The sequence below is a fragment of the Bos javanicus genome, chromosome 7 (assembly GCF_032452875.1).
Source record: "Bos javanicus breed banteng chromosome 7, ARS-OSU_banteng_1.0, whole genome shotgun sequence".
Classification (NCBI taxonomy): Eukaryota; Metazoa; Chordata; class Mammalia; order Artiodactyla; family Bovidae; genus Bos; species Bos javanicus.
In genome coordinates, this window is record NC_083874.1 from 92,783,068 (window position 1) to 92,802,895 (window position 19,828).

The window sequence follows — 19,828 nt, forward strand, 5'->3', positions numbered from 1 at the left end:
TTATTTTAAAAGAAATCATCCTATCAATCATGTCAGAAAACTCGCTGATTGCTATTCTCGTAAACAAGCACGTATTGTGTATATTTAGGCGCTTGCTGTCCTGGTTGTGCACCATGGAATCCGTCCGCACTGTGGAAAGACCCTTGACTGGTAGATCAAGTGTCTTATTGTATTTCCTTAATTCATTCTGTCTGGAAGAAGATGTCAGCTGTGTTGCAGTGAGAAGAGAATTTCAAAGGCCCCAGTCCCCACCAATAAAGGCCGAGGAATGGCTTTTGAATAGATTTGTCAAGGCAACCCTACTGTTCTGGGACCAGGGAGAGCAGGAATAACATAAAGGAAGGGTTGCTGTATGAGATTAGAAAGTGAAGTTCACAAAGCATGGCAGATTTTTGTAAGAAACAGTAGATCAATGAAACTACTGAACTGTGTGGAAGAAAAAAACACATGAAAACAAACACAACATCTAGTAATGTTCTTAAATGTTTTCTTTTTATACTTAAAATGGATAAAATATTACTATTTGCATGTATTACAAAAGCTTGATGGTTTAAAGTGGATATGTATTCTATAATTTGCACTCCTAATCTTAATTAGCAGCTGAATGCAAAATTATACAATGTAAGGGATAAGAAATTATAAAAGAAATAGGGTCTTAGAAGATATTTCATACATTTGAAATAAGTAAAATTAATATTACTATTGATAGAATACCACATCAGAGAGTTCTAGATAATGCAGAAGATTAGCACACAATTAGCCAGCTTTTATATACAATGTGACACTTGCTTGTAAGAAATAAGTATTCTCCAAAGCAGTGTCAAGATATGTAAATGGATGATTTGTTTTATCATTCATCACAACCCCTAATAAATTCAAAAATCATGACTTCTATAGGTACTAAAAATAGGCTTGAAGTGATACTGGGAGATAGCTTCATTGAAGAATGACTTTCTCTTTCCTCTCTTTTTCTTAATTCTTAAACAATTTAGTCTTTTCAATGACAGCAATTAGCTCTACCGACAGGCAGCGATTAGGTATATATTTTAATTATTTTTCATCCTAGAGGTACCTCCAAATCTGATGAAAGTCAGCTATACCCCAGGTGATATGTCAGTCTTAATACTGTTCACTTACACTTCATGTATGTAAGTATTATAGGATATTTTCAGTACTAATAATATTAATGGTACATTATAGTATACAGTTGATTAATCATTTTCTAACTTGCTATCATTCACTTTAAAATCCACAAAATGTTTCTTTCCTTCTACTAACCCTGGGGTTCTTCATTTCTTCCTTTCCTAGTTGCTTTAGGTGTAGAGTTAGGTTATTTGACTTTTTTCTTGTTTCTTGAGGTGTGCCTGTATTGCTATGAACTTTCCCCTTAGGACTGCTTTTACCGTGTCCCACAGGTTTTGGGTTGTTGTGTTTTCATTTTCTTTCGTTTCTATGCAAATTTTGATTTCTTTTTTGATTTCTTCTGTGATTTGTTGGTTATTCAGCAGCGTGTTGTTCAGCCTCCATATGTTGGAATTTTTAATCGTTTTTCTCCTGTAATTGAGATCTAATCTTACTGCATTGTGGTCAGAAAAGATGCTTGGAATGATTTCTATTTTTTTGAATTTACCAAGGCTAGCTTTATGGCCCAGGATGTGATCTATCCTGGAGAAGGTTCCATGTGCGCTTGAGAAAAAGGTGAAATTCATTGTTTTGGGATGAAATGTCCTATAGATATCAATTAGGTCTAACTGGTCTATTGTATCGTTTAAAGTTTGCATTTCCTTGTTAATTTTCTGTTTAGTTGATCTATCCATAGGTGTGAGTGGGGTCTTAAGGTCTCCCACTATTATTGTGTTATTGTTAATTTCTCCTTTCATACTTGTTAGCATTTGTCTTACATACTGCGGTGCTCCCGTGTTGGGTGCATATATATTTATAATTGTTATATCTTCTTCTTGGATTGATCCTTTGATCATTATGTAGTGACCTTCTTTGTCTCTTTTCACAGCCTTTGTTTTAAAGTCTATTTTATCTGATATGAGTATTGCTACTCCTGCTTTCTTTTGGTCCCTATTTGCATGGAAAATCTTTTTCCAGCCCTTCACTTTCAGTCTGTATGTGTCCCCTGTTTTGAGGTGGGTCTCCTGTAGACAACAAATGTAGGGGTCTTGTTTTTGTATCCATTCAGCCAGTTTTTGTCTTTTGGTTGGGGCATTCAACCCATTTACGTTTAAGGTAATTACTGATAAGTATGATCCCGTTGCCATTTACTTTATTGTTTTGGGTTCAAACTTATACACCGTTTTTGTGTTTCCTGTCTAGAGAATATCCTTTAGTATTTGTTGGAGAGCTGGTTTGGTGGTGCAGAATTCTCTCAGCTTTTGCTTGTCTGAAAAGCTTTTGATTTCTCCTTCATATTTGAATGAGATCCTTGCTGGGTACAATAATCTGGGCTGTAGGTTATTTTCTTTCATCATTTTAAGTATGTCTTGCCATTCCCTCCTGGCTTGAAGAGTTTCTATTGAAAGATCAGCTGTTATCCTTATGGGAATTCCCTTGTGTGTTATTTGTTGTTTTTCCCTTGCTGCTTTTAATATTTGTTCTTTGTGTTTGATCTTTGTTAATTTGATTAATATGTGCCAGGTCACCTTTAAACTCAAAATATTTAAAGCAAAATACAGGTTGCTGCTGCTAAGTTGCTTCAGTCGTGTCCGACTCTGTGCGACCCCATTGACGGCAGCCCACCAGGCTCCCCGTCCCTGGGATTCTCCAGGCAAGAACACTGGAGAGGGTTGCCATTTCCTTCTCCAATGCATGAAAGCGAAAAGTGAAAGTGAAGTTGCTCAGTCGTGTCCGACTCCTAGCAACCCCATGGACTGCAGCCCACCAGGCTCCTCCGTCCATGGGATTGTCCAGGCAAGAGTACTGGAGTGGGGTGCCATTGCCTTCTCCGAAAATACAGGTTACCATTTTATGATTCTGAAATTTCAGTTTTTATCTAGGCAAATCTTTAGGTTTTGATTTCTCATAAAATCAGGATAGAAAACAAACACTCTATAGTTAAAGTAAATATGTCCAAAGTTCTCTGCAATGACAAAGTACTGGTACAGGATTGTAAAGGTTTGATACCGTAAGTTGACGTACATGCTTGATGTGTTCATGTTTCTGTGACGTTTTTAGTTTTTACACCACTGGGAAAAGCATATAGAGAAAAGGACAAAGCCAGCTAGAAATACGTTTGCCGTATGACAGAGTATAATGAAATAAAATAATGTAAACAAACTCGGAAGTGTATGAAGGGAAGGAAACATGGGAAAGACATACAGCCATGACATATGAACTCAGTCTATCTGAAATTCCATCTTATCAAATGTAATTCTCTATTCTGAGACGTGTTTCTATAGTTCAGAAACCAAATCTCTTTTCACTGTTTTCCTAGTGCTTATCCTACGCCACGTCTCAATGCTCCGTTTGAACCCTATCCCAGTTCTTCAGCTGAGATGAACACTAGCGAAGTGTCTTGGATGATGATTAGAAGTAGCCCATCAGGAAAGCCCTGCTAAACTCAAATCATGCTGGAAGCATTCCCAGACCCCAGCGATCGTATTCTCAGTTGTCCTGAGTGGACAAGACATGCTGGACTAGAGGTACCAACAGAGCCATGCTTAAGCCTCAGATGCAGCCCGGCCCCATTCCAACCAACAAGCAGAGAGAAAGAAGCCTCTGGTCAGAGCCAGCAGACTGAGATGGATCCTGTAACTACAGTTTCTCTGGGTCTGAGGGATAAAGAGAAAAAAGAGGCAATACAGTGATGTCTTCAAGTTAAGTATTTTCCATTTAAAAGTCTTTTACTGTGAAATTATGACTTTACAGTTTTTTGTGGCTGTATACTGTCTTTGTGAAATCCAAAATTTTGGGGTTATTAATATAAACTTAGAAGTGCCTGTAGGTCACAAGGCTGAGTGACATTGACATTTAAATCAAGGCTGACAATATTTCAGTGTAGATATGAAGTGAATTAAAAATTTTTATAAAAAGGTTATACCTTAATGTATGAAATTTAAAGAGAGAAGCAGGTAGTAGGTACTCCTGTGCAAGATATTTGGAAGTATTTGGAGATGCTTGTTGCCCTGGTTGAGTGTAGATTTTTACTCGTTGTTATGAGTTGTAATATCATCAACGTCTATAGGTTGCTCTTTAATATGGAAGGTGTTGTGTCCTCGGATAAGAACTATTATTCACCAGGTTGTATTTCCAGGACAGATGCTCATAACTGAATGGTGATGGGTGAGGGCTCATGATTACTACATAGAACCACACATCTCGCTTGGCAGCAGACTTTCAGAGACCAGGGATATGTCAGGAAATAACGTTCGACCCCTCAGCCTTTTTTTTTTTTTTTAATAAAAACTATATATTTAAGTTGTACAACATGATGATTTAATATACATATACACAGTGAAATGATAACTGTAATCAAGCCAATTAACATGTTCTCATTTACACAGCTAGCATTTTTCAGTGTGTGTGGTGAGAGAACCTGAAATCTATCCTTTTAGCAAATTTCCAGTATTCAAAATGCTGTACATTAGGTCTCTAGACTTGTGCATTCTATACCCCTGCAATCCTTGACCAAGATCTCCTGTGTCCCCCACCTTCCTGACATTAGGAACCACGATCCTGTTCTCTGCTTCTGCATTCGACTCTGTTAGATTCCACGTGTAAGTGAGACCACGTAGTGCTTTCCCTTCTGTGTCTAGCTTGTTTCACTTAGCATAATGTCCTCCTTATGCTAAGTGGGCTCACCTTTGCCCACTCAGCCTTACAGCCTGGAGCCCAAGGTAAGATGTCCCTTTGCTTACTTTCTATCTCTTCTTTGATTAAATTAAGATGAATTCAGCTACTGCCTATTTCAGTCGGATGAAAAAACGCACCGATCAATATATTCTGACTTTTGAAGGGGATGCCTAATCCAGTCTTAGTTAGAAATACTTAAAAAATAAATCTAGATAAATTCTTTTTATATGTCTCACCCGGAATATGAAGACCTCACAATTTAAAAAATGATAAACAGGGATGTTTCTAGTTTGGGGTAAGTTCTAAATTCTATATTGGTTATGTGTGTGGGAAAAAGGTACCAAGAGATCATTTATAAACTTTACTAGTTATATAATACTAGGAGCTGGTTATATATACATTTGGATGGGTAAAAAGTAATTGTCATAAAACATACAAAATTTCTCTTAAGAGAATTTAGGTCCTTGGAAATGACAATAAAGGATGTAGCTAAACTGTGAAAGGAGGAAATGCAATAAGCAATGTGGTCAGAAAACACCTGGGTTTAGAAGAGATGAAAAAAATCCCACTTTTATATGTTTATTGTGAGAGCTGGAGTAAAAGTATTTTGGGCTTTCGCATGATGGAAGCACTTTTTTATAATGGAGAATAATGACAGTGAAAAGAGACTGGTGATACGGCAACACCACTAAGCAATTACATACCTTAGACCTTCTGTTTGTTCAAAATGCTTTTTAAACATTATCTTTCTGATCCTTACAGTATACCATGAGAACTGGTATAAGTTATTCACTGTCCCTATGGTGAGAGGTCAGCTGAATAAATACCTGGGTATTCTCTTTAAAAAAAAAACTGGAAGAAAATCAGGAAGGTCAACCAGCTCATTCATATAAATATATGTATTGATTTGATTAAATAATTGCTAAAGCATGGTATGGCTAATGTTAATTTCTTATAATATCAGGAAGGTAAATATAAATAAAAAAGAAGTTTCAGCTATATATCTGCAATAGGAATCAAGGAAATGGTGAGATGAAAGGTGTTTGAAACCTGGGAGCATGTTCAATGAAAGTGTGAAAGTGTTAGTCGCTCAGCCATGTCTGACTCTTTGTGACCCCATGGGCTGCCCATGGAATTCTCCAGGCCAGAATACTGGAGTGGGTAACCATTTCCTTCTCTAGGAGATCTTCCTGACCCAGGGATCAAACCCAGGTCTGCTGTATTGCAGGCAGATTCTTTACTGTCTGAACCACCCAGAAGGAGTCCTTGTACACTCTCAGATTCACAAGCCCTTTGGAAGTATGAAAAGCTTTCTTAGCCTAAGGTGGACCATGACTAGCCCCTGGGTTTCTCCTAGCTCAAGGGTCCGCCAAGCACTATTTCAGCTTTTTACTTCTTCTCCCCCTACTGGCAGCAGTGAGCCATCCATTTAAGAGAGGCATACACTGACCTTCTTTCTTATAATTAAACAGTATCAATGATACATAGCTGATTGGCAAAGTAAATACTGGGGAATAATAACCTAACAGATCATGACCTTATTCAGTCAAAGTTCCTACTATCGGTTATATGCATACATATATTCCATAGAAAGCCAAAAAAAAAAAAAAGGCGGGGGGGAGGGCTTCCAAAAAAGTAATCGTTTTTCCAAAGGGTTTTCTATTATTATTTCAACCATGTCTGGTTTTCTCTATTCCCTCTAAATTTTCTGCCTCCAGAAAGGGAGCTTGGGGGTGGGAGGTGATATAAGTTGGTGGGGGCTCCAGATATAAAAGGCTCAGACTCATTCATCTCAGCATTGAAAAAAAAAAAATCATCTCACCTCTCTCATCCATTCTCGAATCGTTTTGCCAGCTTCTTGATGCCACACATTGTGAACAGAGTCTGTCAACGCCACAGCAGTCACCTTACTTTTCACATCTGCTTCTCGTTGAATCATCTGTTTTTAAAAAGGAAAATAAAATATTGGCCATAATTGTTTTCCCTACTGGGTACAAACTTAGTCATAGGTAATAATAATATTAAAAATGAAAAAGCAATATGCATTTCTTGCTCAAAGCTATACTCTTTTCTACGCTGAAACGCCTTATTCTTGTTCAGAGATGTGAAAAGATGTAATATATTTTTTTTTAAAGATAATACCACTTAAGACTTAGAGCTACGCAGCTCTATCATTTTCCATGTGGTTTGACAATTCAAGGATTAAAGGGATCACAGGGGAAACGAGGAGGAATCCCTGAGGGCTTCTATTACAAGTTTCTTCCACCATTTCCTATTTCAGTGCTTCAGGGAAGTCAGTACCAGGGGTTCACTCTTAGCAACTCAGGACTAACTTCTGCTAATTTTCAGTACATGGTACATTAGGAAAGAAAGATATCTTGCTTTGATTTCTCCATTTTAACTAGCCAGCTCTTCACCATGGCCTCATAATTCCTTGGTGTTTTAAATGCCCACAAAGATCTTTCTCTTCGTATTATCAATGTCATTTTGTTTTCTAATGTGTTTCTTTATGCAGAAAAATGATTATACTTTAAATTCTTTTTATAGAATGTTGTTTCTATAAAATTAAATGGTTCTAAAGCTTTAAAAAGAGCTACTTGGTTTGAAGAAATGGAAGAATTTATCAGAGGTCTGCAAAATAAAGAAGCCTGAGAAATATTTAATAATAGTTCTAGATTAAAAGAATCAAAAACATTCTAACTCAGCTAACACTAGTAACTCTAATTTGACATAACAAACATAAGAAAGCTTAATAAAAAATTAGTTAAAATACAGTATCTAATAGCCTCAAATTTCATAGCCATGCTCTCACTCTTTCTTTGCATCAAATGTCTTTTCTCCCTCTAAAGAGAGCAATGTCTCTATCATGTGCTATTAATTTATTGTCTAAAAAATAAATTACTGCATTAAAAAAGGGAGAATTCTGAACAATGATGAAAGCTCACACAGAAAACAGTGCAAGCCATGCTTCTAATACCAAATGATGCCTGTTGGCGTTTTGAATTAAAAATCTCTCTCTCTCTCTTAAGTTCCTTTAAACTCTACATATGCAGATCCCCTTTCACTGAACAGGACCTAATGGGAATCTAATTCACTGTTAATGCTGCCTCAGCAGCACTTCTGCACCTTAAATCTTTGTGTCTTGTGGTTTCTGCTTATGTAATGTGCAAATCTTAAAATCAATGCTGGTTATCAACATGATAATATTATTGCAACATTCACCAGGCAATACCGATAATATTTTAAAAAGCATAAAATAATACTCCAATTCAGGACTTCATATTCATTATTAAATAGTGTGCTACCTGCCTCTAGATTTTATTTTAAAAATAAGATTCTCAGAATGGCACTAGAATACAGAAATTTAAACCAACATCAGCTAATAAAACCCCCAGTTCCACAACAGTGAATCCACCTGGCTCGTGAAGAACTTATATGTCCTTCTGCTCATTTTCTAAACAGGAACATTTTTAGACACGAAGAACGACTGTTGCTGAAGTTACCAAATAAGAACACTGTGGTCTCCTGGTACTCTAAGAATATGTCTGCATTCAAAAATATTTGTGCTCAATTTTCTTTTGGTTGTTGTTAACACATGCTGACTTAAAGGTGGTAGTGACTGAAGACACTAGATATCGAGGGCCATTTGTGAAATGATATACAGTTAAGAGTTGAAAAGGCTGAGGATTTAGTGCAAAAGTAGAAGATCTGGGGATTAAAATTTTACAAACCTGGAAAAATATACAGTTGATAGATTAACTACCGGGGGCGGTGGTGGGGGGACTTTAGTCTGTTTGTTCATCTGGCTGACATTTCACACAAAGGGAGGTGATGATGTATAACTTTTCTTCACATCTCATCAAATCACATTATAATCCAGCATGATCCTCCTTTGCGCTGTTTTAGTTCTTTGCAGTTTAAAAAGCACTTTCATATTATATTACTAGAGGAGGGGAATGGTCTGATTCCAGAGGCTCTGAATCAAGAGCTGTTTACAAATGAACTCAGTCACAAAAGTTTTCAAATATTTGACTGTAAAGGCTTAGGAGATTTGTACATCGGTGAAACTCTCAGCAGTTGAGTTTTCCTGATGGTTCTCCTCTGTGCTGGCCCTGCTGCAACGGGCAGTGCTGACCTACTCGCAGCTGCCCTTTCCGTCCAAGGTCTCTGCGTCTTGCATTTGTTGGGGAGGTGTCTAGCCCCCGTTCACTCCCTCACTGGGAATGAGCACTGATGGAAAATGCTGGAGAATGGCAGTGCTGGCTGGGGGGAGACTGAACACAGCAACCAAGACTGTGTAAGAGACAGACCTTAGAAGCAACATAGCTAAAGCAAGGAAAGGGTGGAGGCATAGACGGGTAGGAAGACAACTTCCTTAACAGTCCATACTAGAAGACTGTGATGATGTGGAAAACTCAGAAATCTGAAAGGAAAGAAGCCAAGTGACCAAAGTCCTACTGTATGTCAATTTAAGGTGGAGATGTGCTTTTTATTAGGATCCAAGGATAACGACATGTTTGAAATTCTCTGCAAAATTCTATCTGTATGTGACATGAATATTTTTCTGGGAGAGGATGCTCAGCTTTCATTAGATGCTTAAACGGATCTTAATTTCTAAAAATGATAAGAGCTCATGAGCCCAATACCAATATTTCAAAGAAGAAAGATGCCATTATTTTTTTTGTTGTTGTTATAATGTCTTAAGTATGGCAGTGTACTTCAACAGTATGTAAACCGTGAACTTCCAGATGTTCAAGTTGGACTTAGAAAAGGCAGAGGAACCAGAGATCAAATTTCCAACATCCACTGGATAGTCAAAAAAGCAAGAGAGTTCCAGAAAAACATCTACTTCTATTTTATTGACTATGCCAAAACCTTTGTGTAGATCACAACAAACTGTGGAAAATTCTTTAAGAGACGGGAATACCAGACCACCTGACCTGCCTCCTGAAAAATCTGTATGCAGGTCAAGAAGCAACAGTTAGAACTGGACATGGAACAACAGATTGGTTCCAAATAGGAAAAGGAGTACGTCAAGGCTGTATATTGTCACCCTACTTATTTAACTTATATGCAAAGTACATCATGAGAAACGCTGGGCTGGATGAAGCACACGCTGGAATCAAGACTGCCAGGAGAAATATCAATAACCTCAGATATGCAGATGACACCACCCTCATGGGAGAAAGTGAAGAGGAACTAAAAAGCCTCCTGATGCAAGTGAAAGAGGAGAATGAAAAAGTTGGCTTAAAGCTCAACATTCAGAAAACAAAGATCATGGCATCCAGTCCCATCACTTAATGGCAAATAGTTGGAGAAACAATGGAAACAGTGAGAGACTTTATTTTTTTGGGCTGCAAAATCACTGCAGATGTTGATTGCAGCCATAAAGTTAGCGCTACGGTTTTTCCAGTAGTCATGTATGGATGTGAGAGTTGGACTATAAAGAAAGTTGAGCACTGAAGAATTGATGCTTTTGAACTGTGGTGTTGGAGAAGACTCTTGAGAGTCCCTTGGACTGCAAGGAGATCTAACCAGTCCATCCTAAAGGAGATCAGTCCTGGGTATTCTTTGGAAGGACTGATGCTAAAGCTGAAACTCCAATACTTTGGCCACCTGATGGGAAGACTGACTCATTTGAAAAGACTCTGATGCTGGGAGGGATTGGGGGCAGGAGGAGAAGGGGACGACAGAGGATGAGATGGCTGGATGGCATCACTGACTCGATGGACATGAGTCTGGGTGAACTCCGGGAGTTGGTGATGGACAGGAAGGCCTGGCGTGTTGCAATTCATGGGGTCGCAAAGAGTCAGACACGACAGAGTGACTGAACTGAACTGAACTGAACTTATTATTAAAATTTTCCTTGTGTTTGAAATTCAGAGCAAAAAATGTCGATTATTTTTTTTTTCTTCCAGAATTAAGAGTAAGATTTTAAACATTAAGTAAATGTAACAAGACAAGACAGCTTCCTGAGTGTAGGAGTGTTTGGTTAGATAGAGACCAGAGCACCAGAAGTGGGCACGGGAGGGCCAGAGTCAGTAGCAGCTACCTTTGCCCCCTCCATGCGCACAGGGTCCTTTCACAGGGCTGCTACCAGCTCTCCCCAGGAATCAGGTAGGCCTTTTCTGCCCACCTAACTTCCCTCACCATGCTTTCTCCAAGGCCATCCAGTGAGGTACCTGCTTACTACCTCCACAAGTACCTGGCCCAATCCAAATACTTCATGTCACCCTGAAAGTTCCTTAATTCCCTTTCTGTACCTACAAACTGTTCACTTTTCCGTGGGTTTCATTTCTTCCAGAACTCCATCGTGGACTACTTTTAGCAGAGGAAAACTTAAAAAGTCTTTAATTTCTCCTAAATTAAATGAAAAAGTTGCTCTTCTTGTCTTAGCTTAGAAGATAGAAGGCAGGGAAATGTTGACGTTATAAGGATGCTCTGCCATGAAATTTATGGGAGCAGTTTCATGTCTCTCCTCCAGGGTCTTGGATTTTGGAAGTTATAAATCCAAGTCAGTACTAGATTCAATACTCCCCACCTGAAGAAGAAATGAACTCTGAATTGGGTTGTCTTCACCCTAACCTAAAGGTGAAATAGATAATTTTATTCTCCCGTATGTGTGACCCAGCAGCCACGGCACTCAGAATAAATATGTCTTGTATTTTAAAGTCCAAGGGGACCTCCTGAAAGAGCCAGTGTGGACTTAGGGGTAGGGAGGAATATATGCGCATTCAGGCCCATATTTATATTTGCATGCTTAATATATTTTAAACATGTTTTTGAGGGAAATAGCTTAAAGTCTTGCATCAGCAAAAGCCATTACTTTCTTTTTAAATTCTGACATGTGTTACACATATGTACTATGAGGGTTACAGCATGTTAATCACTTGTACAGGAAAGAACAGTCTCAAAGAAAATCAAATAACGCGTGTTTCCTTCAGATTAAGATCTGACACTACTGTACATTTATAAATCGGAGGATCATTACTACTGTATGAGCATGAATGAATCATCACTCTGGTTAATAGCACAGTTGAAGTCTGAGATGTCTTTTAAAAAAAGATATATATATATACATGTACATAAATAGATCAGCTCCCTCTAGAGCTCCGCAAGTTAAGCTGTTTCAAAGTTTGGAAAGGACCTTTCCACATTTTCAGTGCAGACGGTAATTACACTCAGTGCTTCTACTCGCGTGACATCCTCACGAGTGCCTCCCATCATTTTTCCTCCCTGTACGTCCCCTCGAGTGCGTTCTGCCTTTTGTGCTGTTGGGCCTACTCAGTTAAAAATGTGCCCAGGGCCAAGACGACTAATCGGCCGACACTGGGTTTGGCAGAGTCTTTTCTGTTAACGTCTTCCTGAAGAGTCTATTGTACAGGTTGATCCCAGTAACATGCTACCCACAAAAACCTATGCTGCAACATAAAAACCTTGGTTCTGTCACCCAAGGCTTTTGAAGTACCTTTACTCATCATAATGAAATATACACACACTTTGGTAGATGAAATAAGAGGACTAAATTGCCCAGCAGGAAATTCAGACAAGCATGACACTCAGCTCTCACTGTTTCTGCTTTTCCTTTGAAAGTAGACACTTTCAAGTAAGCAGTCTTCATAAGGAGTGTGGTGGTTAGGTTCAAGGACGATGGAGTCAGATTCTCTGGGTTCAAATCCCCACTCTGCTACTTCTGGCAGTTACCACCTTGAGTGAAGTATTTAAACTTTTTCCATGTCTCTCTTTTATCCCACGTCAAAGGGAGATAATAAATGAGCTAAGTCACAGAGTTATGGTGAGATGCCACCAACGGAATATAAAGCAACTAGCAGAGGACCAGGCACACAGGACACAATTATAACACATGATCCCACAAAAACACACAATGCAAACTACTCCAGATGTGTAAACCAGTGCATTCTCTTTCCTCAACGTAGAAGGTAACAGAAGCTTAACCTGGAATGCCTTTAATGACAGCATTATTTTTTAAAGAGCCACAGAATCCATAAAGGAAAAAAATTATGAAGGGCTGCATTTTCCTTAAGAGTTTGTGGTTCACTAATTCTAAAACCACCTGGCTGAGTAGAAAGAGCTGATTATTGTGTCTGTTTAAAATCCTGTGATCAGAATACTAGACCAGTAATAGCACCAGGCACTTGAAAATTAAAACAGAATTGTTGAAGTCATTCTGTGGCAACCTCACTTTCTGGGAACCAGTGAACCCGTTCAGAATTACTGGACTGGCAACAAAGCATGGAGCCATGGCTTAGCAGTGCCAAGCTGGTGGAGAGAGTCTTTTTACTGCTGTTTTTTACATAGAAAGGAATGTATCTGACTATGTTTTTAAAAAGATAATCACAGAGATATGAAGTCTGTCCAGAGGAAGGCAGTATAGCGTTGTAGTTAGGAGCACGCACAGGCTCTTGAATATGATGTCCTTAAATTTTTAGTTTTTGTTAATTGTTATAAGAATACAAAAATGGGAATCATAAAATTATTATTAATCAAAACTAATCATTATAACAATAACGAAAGTGGGTATCACACTTCATAGAGTGGCTGAAGGATAAATGTGATAAAGCAGATACACGATCAGTACTGTCAGCTACTATTATTACCTTGCCATTCATTTTAAATTTCAAAAATGTATCCTTCCTTTTAGATCTGGCATCTGTGTACACTTGAGTGACATCAACGTTTGCGCCGAGGGGGTAGCTAAGAAGAGTCGTACAATGGCTACAGCCACCTGCAGAAAGTGGGTGTCGTCCAGTTCCACCTCCATCACATAAAGTGATTTGGACTCGCTTAAATGCTTTTAAAGGAAACAGCCAGGTATAAATGGGATAACCATACATTTTAGATGGCCCAGGACTGTCCTGCTTTATGCCTACTGACCTGTTTAATTATTAATAGTGTCTCCTTTCGCTGTTAAAAGTGTTTGGGTTTGGACAGTAAATTATATGACCATGGTATGTATAATGTTAGTTGCTCAGCCCTAATGTATATGCATATGTATCATACAGAAGTTAAAGGTCACTCTAGCAAATGAGTAAATCTTTGTGCTCAATGCTTAACCATTTGAGGATGTACCTAAACCTAGAGAGTTATCATGAAAACAAAAACAAAAAAATAACCATGCAGTTAAACACACAAGAAATACTCCCCAGAGTTCTTCAATTCAAAACTTCAGGGCAAGCCTGAGTAGGGGGTGGCCCTTCACAGACGGACATGTAGCCTTATACCCTGGGTAGGTAAGCGGGGCCAGCTGGAGCTCCACGGCAGCCACAGGATAAGACAACATTCCCTCTTCCTGTGCTTTGAAGCCCTCGCTTCAATTCTTACAACCTTTGTCTAGTTTCAGGAAGGAAAAAGGTTCTCCGCAGGCAAGAACCCCGAGGGACAGGGTGTGTAAACTGAAACTCCTTGGGTCACGTGCATTTATGAAGATAAGTCTCCAGCCACCAGTTAGGGAACGGCAAGTTATGATTTATTATTGCAGGGGCCAGAGGAGAGCAGCGATCACTTCCTTTTCCTTTCCTGCCTAGACCGTGCTGCCACGCGCAGACCCCTTCAGCAACAAACAGGCATGGGGAAGGCAGGTTGAGAAGGGGAAAACAAAGCAAAACACATACTAAGGGACTGACAATCTGGGCGAAGGGAAAGAGGACCAGTGCCTTACAAAAACACACGACATGTGGGAGGGTGGAAAAAAAAGCAACAGTATGAGAAACTTACTTTACTAATCAAGAAAACAGCAAGCTAGTTGTAAGAAAAAAAAATAATAAAAGAGGTCACAGATTAAAAAAACGGTGTAAAGGTTCATCAAGATAACTTACGTGATTAAATGTTTTATTATGCAATCTTAGGAGAGTGCCCACAAGTCAGCAAGATAAAATAAAACATATATTCAGCTGGGAGAACGTTAATATACTGAAGTTTTTAAAGACAAGCATTTTCTTCAAGTCTTGGAAAAAGAAACACAAAGAGATATGATTTCTTCCCACAAAGATATATAGCAGATAACCAGAGTGCAGATCATCATGTTATTTTACAAATTTCTCTTAAAAAGCCTTTACGTTAGGGGTGAGGTGACGGATATGTTGACTGGCTCGGTTGTGGCTGAACATTTCACAACGCATACAGATAGCGGAGTCATCAGGTTGTACACCTTAAAAATATACAAAATTTAATTGCCAATTATACTTCACTACATTTGGAGACAAAAAAAACTTATTGAATTTGCACATAGATGTTTGGTGTATTTGAAATTTCATTGAAGTTTTCAAAGTTATTCTATAAATTTAACAATATGTTTATAAAAAGTTCAGACTCCAATTACCTGTGTTATTTTCAATGTATTTTAAAGACTGTCTACTCTGCCACCTACCGTAAAAGTGGGAGTGATATTCTAATTTATCAACCTTTCTAGATAATACATTATTACCATTAGGTTGATTTTTGAGCTTTTGGAAGAACTCACAATTTAGGAAGGAAGTCAGATTCTGATAAATTCTGTGGAGACTCAATATTCTGAGTGTTTATAGTATATAGATTATCTTATTAGAACAATTTCTTTTTAAGCAGATTGGTAGTTGATTATGAACCTGTTTTATAGACGAGGAAATCGATGCTTTTAGAGAAAGTGACTTGCCCACATTCACACACTTAGTATGTGGCCCGGCTAGACCTATTAGCTCCAAATCCTATGTCTTTATACCATGACTATCTATACATAATACCCTGCATTTCTCCATCTTAAATACTTACACTGGTAAAGACTCATTCACTATCTTTCTTTCCCACTGAAATGTAGGCTCCAAGGGGGAAGGATCGTATTTTCCAGGCCAACACCACATCTCTTTCTCTACACAGTGACTGGCACATAGCATTTGCTCAAAAATTATCTGTGAAATGAATGGAGGTGCTGTTTACAGAAATGGAATAGATAAGGGAAAGTGATGGTTAGGAAGTCAGAGCAATATCTGATTTGGCATATTTAGAAAAAGAGCATAAGCTGGGCTTCCCTGGTGGCTCAGACAGTAAAGAATCTGCCTGCAATGCAGGAGACCCGAGTTCAATCCCTGGGTCAAGAAGATCCCTTGGAGAAGGGAATGATAACCCACTCCAGTATTCTTGCCTGGAAAGTTCCATGGACAGAGGAGCCTGGCGTGCTACCATGCATGGGGTTGCAAACAGACATGACTGAGCGACTAACATACATTAACACAGGTGGGTTCCCCAGGGACAGACTCTGAGATTGAATTTAGCATGCAGGGCATTACAACTGAGCGCCCTGGGGATCAGCGTCTGGGGGAGGCAGGGGCACAAAGCAAGAACGGCAGAGAGATGCTAAGGTAAGATGCAGGTCCAAGACAACCCTGCACAACCCCCGGGGCCCTGGACCTAGAATGACCCTTTAGAGTCATCCCACGCTGGGTCTCAGGCAGCTGGGCCCTTAATCTCCCATACCGCTCTCTCTTTGAATATACATCCCACAGCGGCCAGGACGGTGCTTGAGGAACTGACAGCTGAAGACTGTCTGCTGAGCGCACTCCCAGGACGTGGGGCAACACGTTCTTTACTGAAGGAGCTGCTGGGTGGTATGTCACACTGTCCATCTCAGGTCAGAAGTGAAATTAAGCACTAGCCTTGTCCATTCAAATCTAAATCATTTTTTTCAAAATGCCGAGCACTCTATTGTTCTATCTGTGTATCAAACTTACATTATGATTTAATTGATATCTATGCTGGGAGGGATTGGGGGCAGGAGGAGAAGGGGACGACAGAGGATGAGATGGCTGGATGGCATCACTGATTCCATGGATGTGAGTCTCAGTGAGCTCCGGGAGTTGGTGATGGACAGGTAGGCCTGGTGTGCTGCGATTCATGGGGTCGCAAAGAGTTGGACACGACTGAGCGACTGAACTGAACTGAACTGATGAGATCAAGTAAATTTACCTTAGATTTCAGGTCTCACAATCTAACGCTGTACTATCTAGCCCTTCAAATTTTTGCATTATCCCTAAAGTATAGATTAAAAAGGGAGAAACAGAAAATTAAAAGACAGAAAAGCTGATTATTGAAAAGCATAAAGAAACCAAAAGCACAAATTTTAAAAGGTATCCTATAAATCTATTGGGGTATAATTTGATTTTCTGAATTTCAGATGAAATGTATATGTCAGTGAAAGCAAGGTACACTTGTGATTTCAAGCCTAAGTGGAGTTACAAAACAATTCCAAACTTCAAATAAAGTATGCATCATCACTTTTTAATGTCTGCCATTATAAAACCACACCTAGGAGTGTTGGAAGAAAAAGGCAAAGTGACCGTGGACTGAAAAATTTCATTGTAAAAGTAGCGAGGTTAGCTCTTTAGATCTCAGCCTTTATTTTCTATGATAAAAGGAAAATAAACACTGAGGTATATAAATTTTGGGACTAAAAACATCTGTGATTTTGATTCTTTTCCAGATATTACTTTATGCCTTCAGATATTTTTGAGTTTTGGCCTCTAGAAAATCAGGATAATCTTCATTTGACCACATTTCTTCAACTGTAGGCACAGATTTACATAGAAATGGTGTGGCACTGGTCTAACTCACACATATTGGGGAAGTTTTACTTTTAGATTCTAGTACAGGCATTGACCCTGTGATATATTAATATTATACTAAAGTAAGACCACCAAAACATGTGTTAACCAATTTTGGGTTATAAGAGCTTGCCAAACATTGGGGAAGAGGTGATGCCCATTTTTAAAAGGGAAAATGATACCACTGTAATAAATGTAAGTCATAGGCTTCCTACATTGTTCAAAATATATGAACTAGGATCTCCAGGTCCTTTGACCTACAAACTCAGACCTTGGACCTTCTCCCTAGAAACCTATGCTAAACACCTGGAGCCTGTGCGCTTGGTTAAACAACTGAACACTGCTACTGGAAGAAATTTCTATTCAACTACTTACTTATAAAGGCTGTTTCAATGTACATTGTACTGATCAAAAAAAGCAGGACAATCCTTTAAGTCAGAATTTTAAAATATGATTCTGACGATATGTTGGAGTCGCTTTTCTTATGAAAGTACATCTCACATTTCTGAAAAGTTAAGAGTCTGTGGATGTAAAAGGTTGGAAATATGTTCAGTTGAGACATGACTTTTAAAGACTGTCTTTACTGCACAAAACCATATACACATTGGGTGGAAGAAAGCACGGGGTTTGAATGAAAGTAGCTATTTACCTCTAAGTCTGTGGCTGTACCTTAATTTCACAGATAGAAAACACGTACATATACTACATGTGGTAAAAGAGCACTTCTGAGTTCATGTACTGCTGCTGCTGCTAAGTCGCTTCAGTCGTGTTCAATTCTGTGCAACCCCAGAGACGGCAGCCCACCAGGCTCCCCTGTCCCTGGGATTCTCCAGGCAAGAACACTGGAGTGGGTTGCCATTTCCTTCTCCAATGCATGAAAGTGAAAAGTGAAAGTGAAGTTGCTCAGTTGTGTCCAACTCTTCGCGACCCCATGGACTGCAGCCCACCAGGCTCCTCCACCCATGGGATTTTCCAGGCAAGAGTACTGGAGTGGGGTGCCATCGCCTTCTCCGGTTCATGTACTAGGGAACCATAAACAACAGTCACTATGCTGTGAGTGTCCTCTATCAATATCCACTGTAATAGAGAACGCCAGAGTAGCACTTCAGATCACTAACAGGAAGAGGAGAACCCTGAAACCTATCATTTAGACACCTGATGACAGCGTGGAGGCGAGACAGCACTGAAAAATTTACACTGGGGAAGGGTTTATGTGTGAACGAAGGAGAATTAGTCTCTGGGCTATTTTTTTTTTTTTTTCAGATTCCATTTTCCTTCATGTGTCTGCTCGTTAGCATTTCTTTCAAGGATATTCCACCAGTTGAGTCAATGATACAGGGTTTATATTTGACTAACATTAAATATTGCCTTAGCTTCATGACTATGAAATAATTCCAACAGAAAGAATCTAAAATAAATATACTTAGGCAGCACGGTACTGGATGTTTAAAAAGCACTGGTATTTATTATGGTAGGAAGCAGAATTTTTGTTACATCACACCTTTTGTTAAGTAGCCAATTTACCCAATGCGAAATCCCATAAAATGGCGAAGATATAAAAAAGAGTCAGTAGTTCACTAATTTAGAAAGTCAATTATATGTCACTGTTTCATATCGGGTTAATTACTTCATTTACATTTTTGGAATTTTAAAGCACTGCCTGAGAGGTGGCAGATTGACGGCACTGCAGAGTGGAGTCCTTACACTATTTTCCTGAGTGTTAATAATATAAAAGGCAGTATATGACACAGAGTTACATGTAGGTTTTATCTAGTGAGATTACAAATGAAACAGACATGGTATGGAGATAGGAGAACAACAGAGATGTTTTCAGAGAAACCAGTGAAGAGGGTGAAAGGGAAATGGTAAAGTGGTAGACACTTAGGCGTTGTCTTCCAAGGCGTATGTGTGTGAAAGGTCAGAGGTCAAACATCTACAAAATATCAATACGTCTGAAGGGAGGAGAGTCAATGCCATTCAAAGTAAGTTATAAGAAACCTGAGTGAAAAAGACATGAAGGGCCTCCTTGTGGGGAAGGCTATCATGATCAAACATATAATAAGAGAGGTGGGGAGGAGGAGAGACTATCAAAGAGCACAAAAGAAAAAAAAAAAAGACAATGAACAGGAGTGAGGAACAGATGTTGCCTTTCCATAGTTCTGATCCTAACCCACTTTCACAGGAACCCAACCTGCCACTCCTTCCTGTGGGTGTCACGATGAAATCTACCATACCACTTTCTGTCACTAAGTTGTCAGAAGAAAGCAAAGCTTCCCTAAGCCTGTCTCTTCCCACACAACCACCAGCATAAACTATGATCTATTAGTCCTTTTCCTCCTCAGACAGACAGGACGAGAAACGCACTGCTGAAATTTCCTAGTCCTTGAATTAAATATATCTAGAAGTTAATTTGGCATTGTGTGTGGTCAGTTGCC

At 39.1% G+C, this 19,828-nt stretch overlaps 1 protein-coding gene across 6 annotated transcripts in view; it reads right to left on the bottom strand.

The window, feature by feature from the left end:
• ARB2A (ARB2 cotranscriptional regulator A) overlaps positions 1-19,828 on the bottom strand; it is a 422,536-nt gene that overhangs the window by 141,176 nt on the left and 261,532 nt on the right. For all 6 annotated transcript variants that reach the window (XM_061424395.1, XM_061424392.1, XM_061424389.1 and 3 more), the window contains one exon: positions 6,623-6,739. In XM_061424395.1, the coding sequence (XP_061280379.1) occupies positions 6,623-6,739 (117 nt within the window). The remainder of the gene's footprint in view (positions 1-6,622; positions 6,740-19,828) is intronic.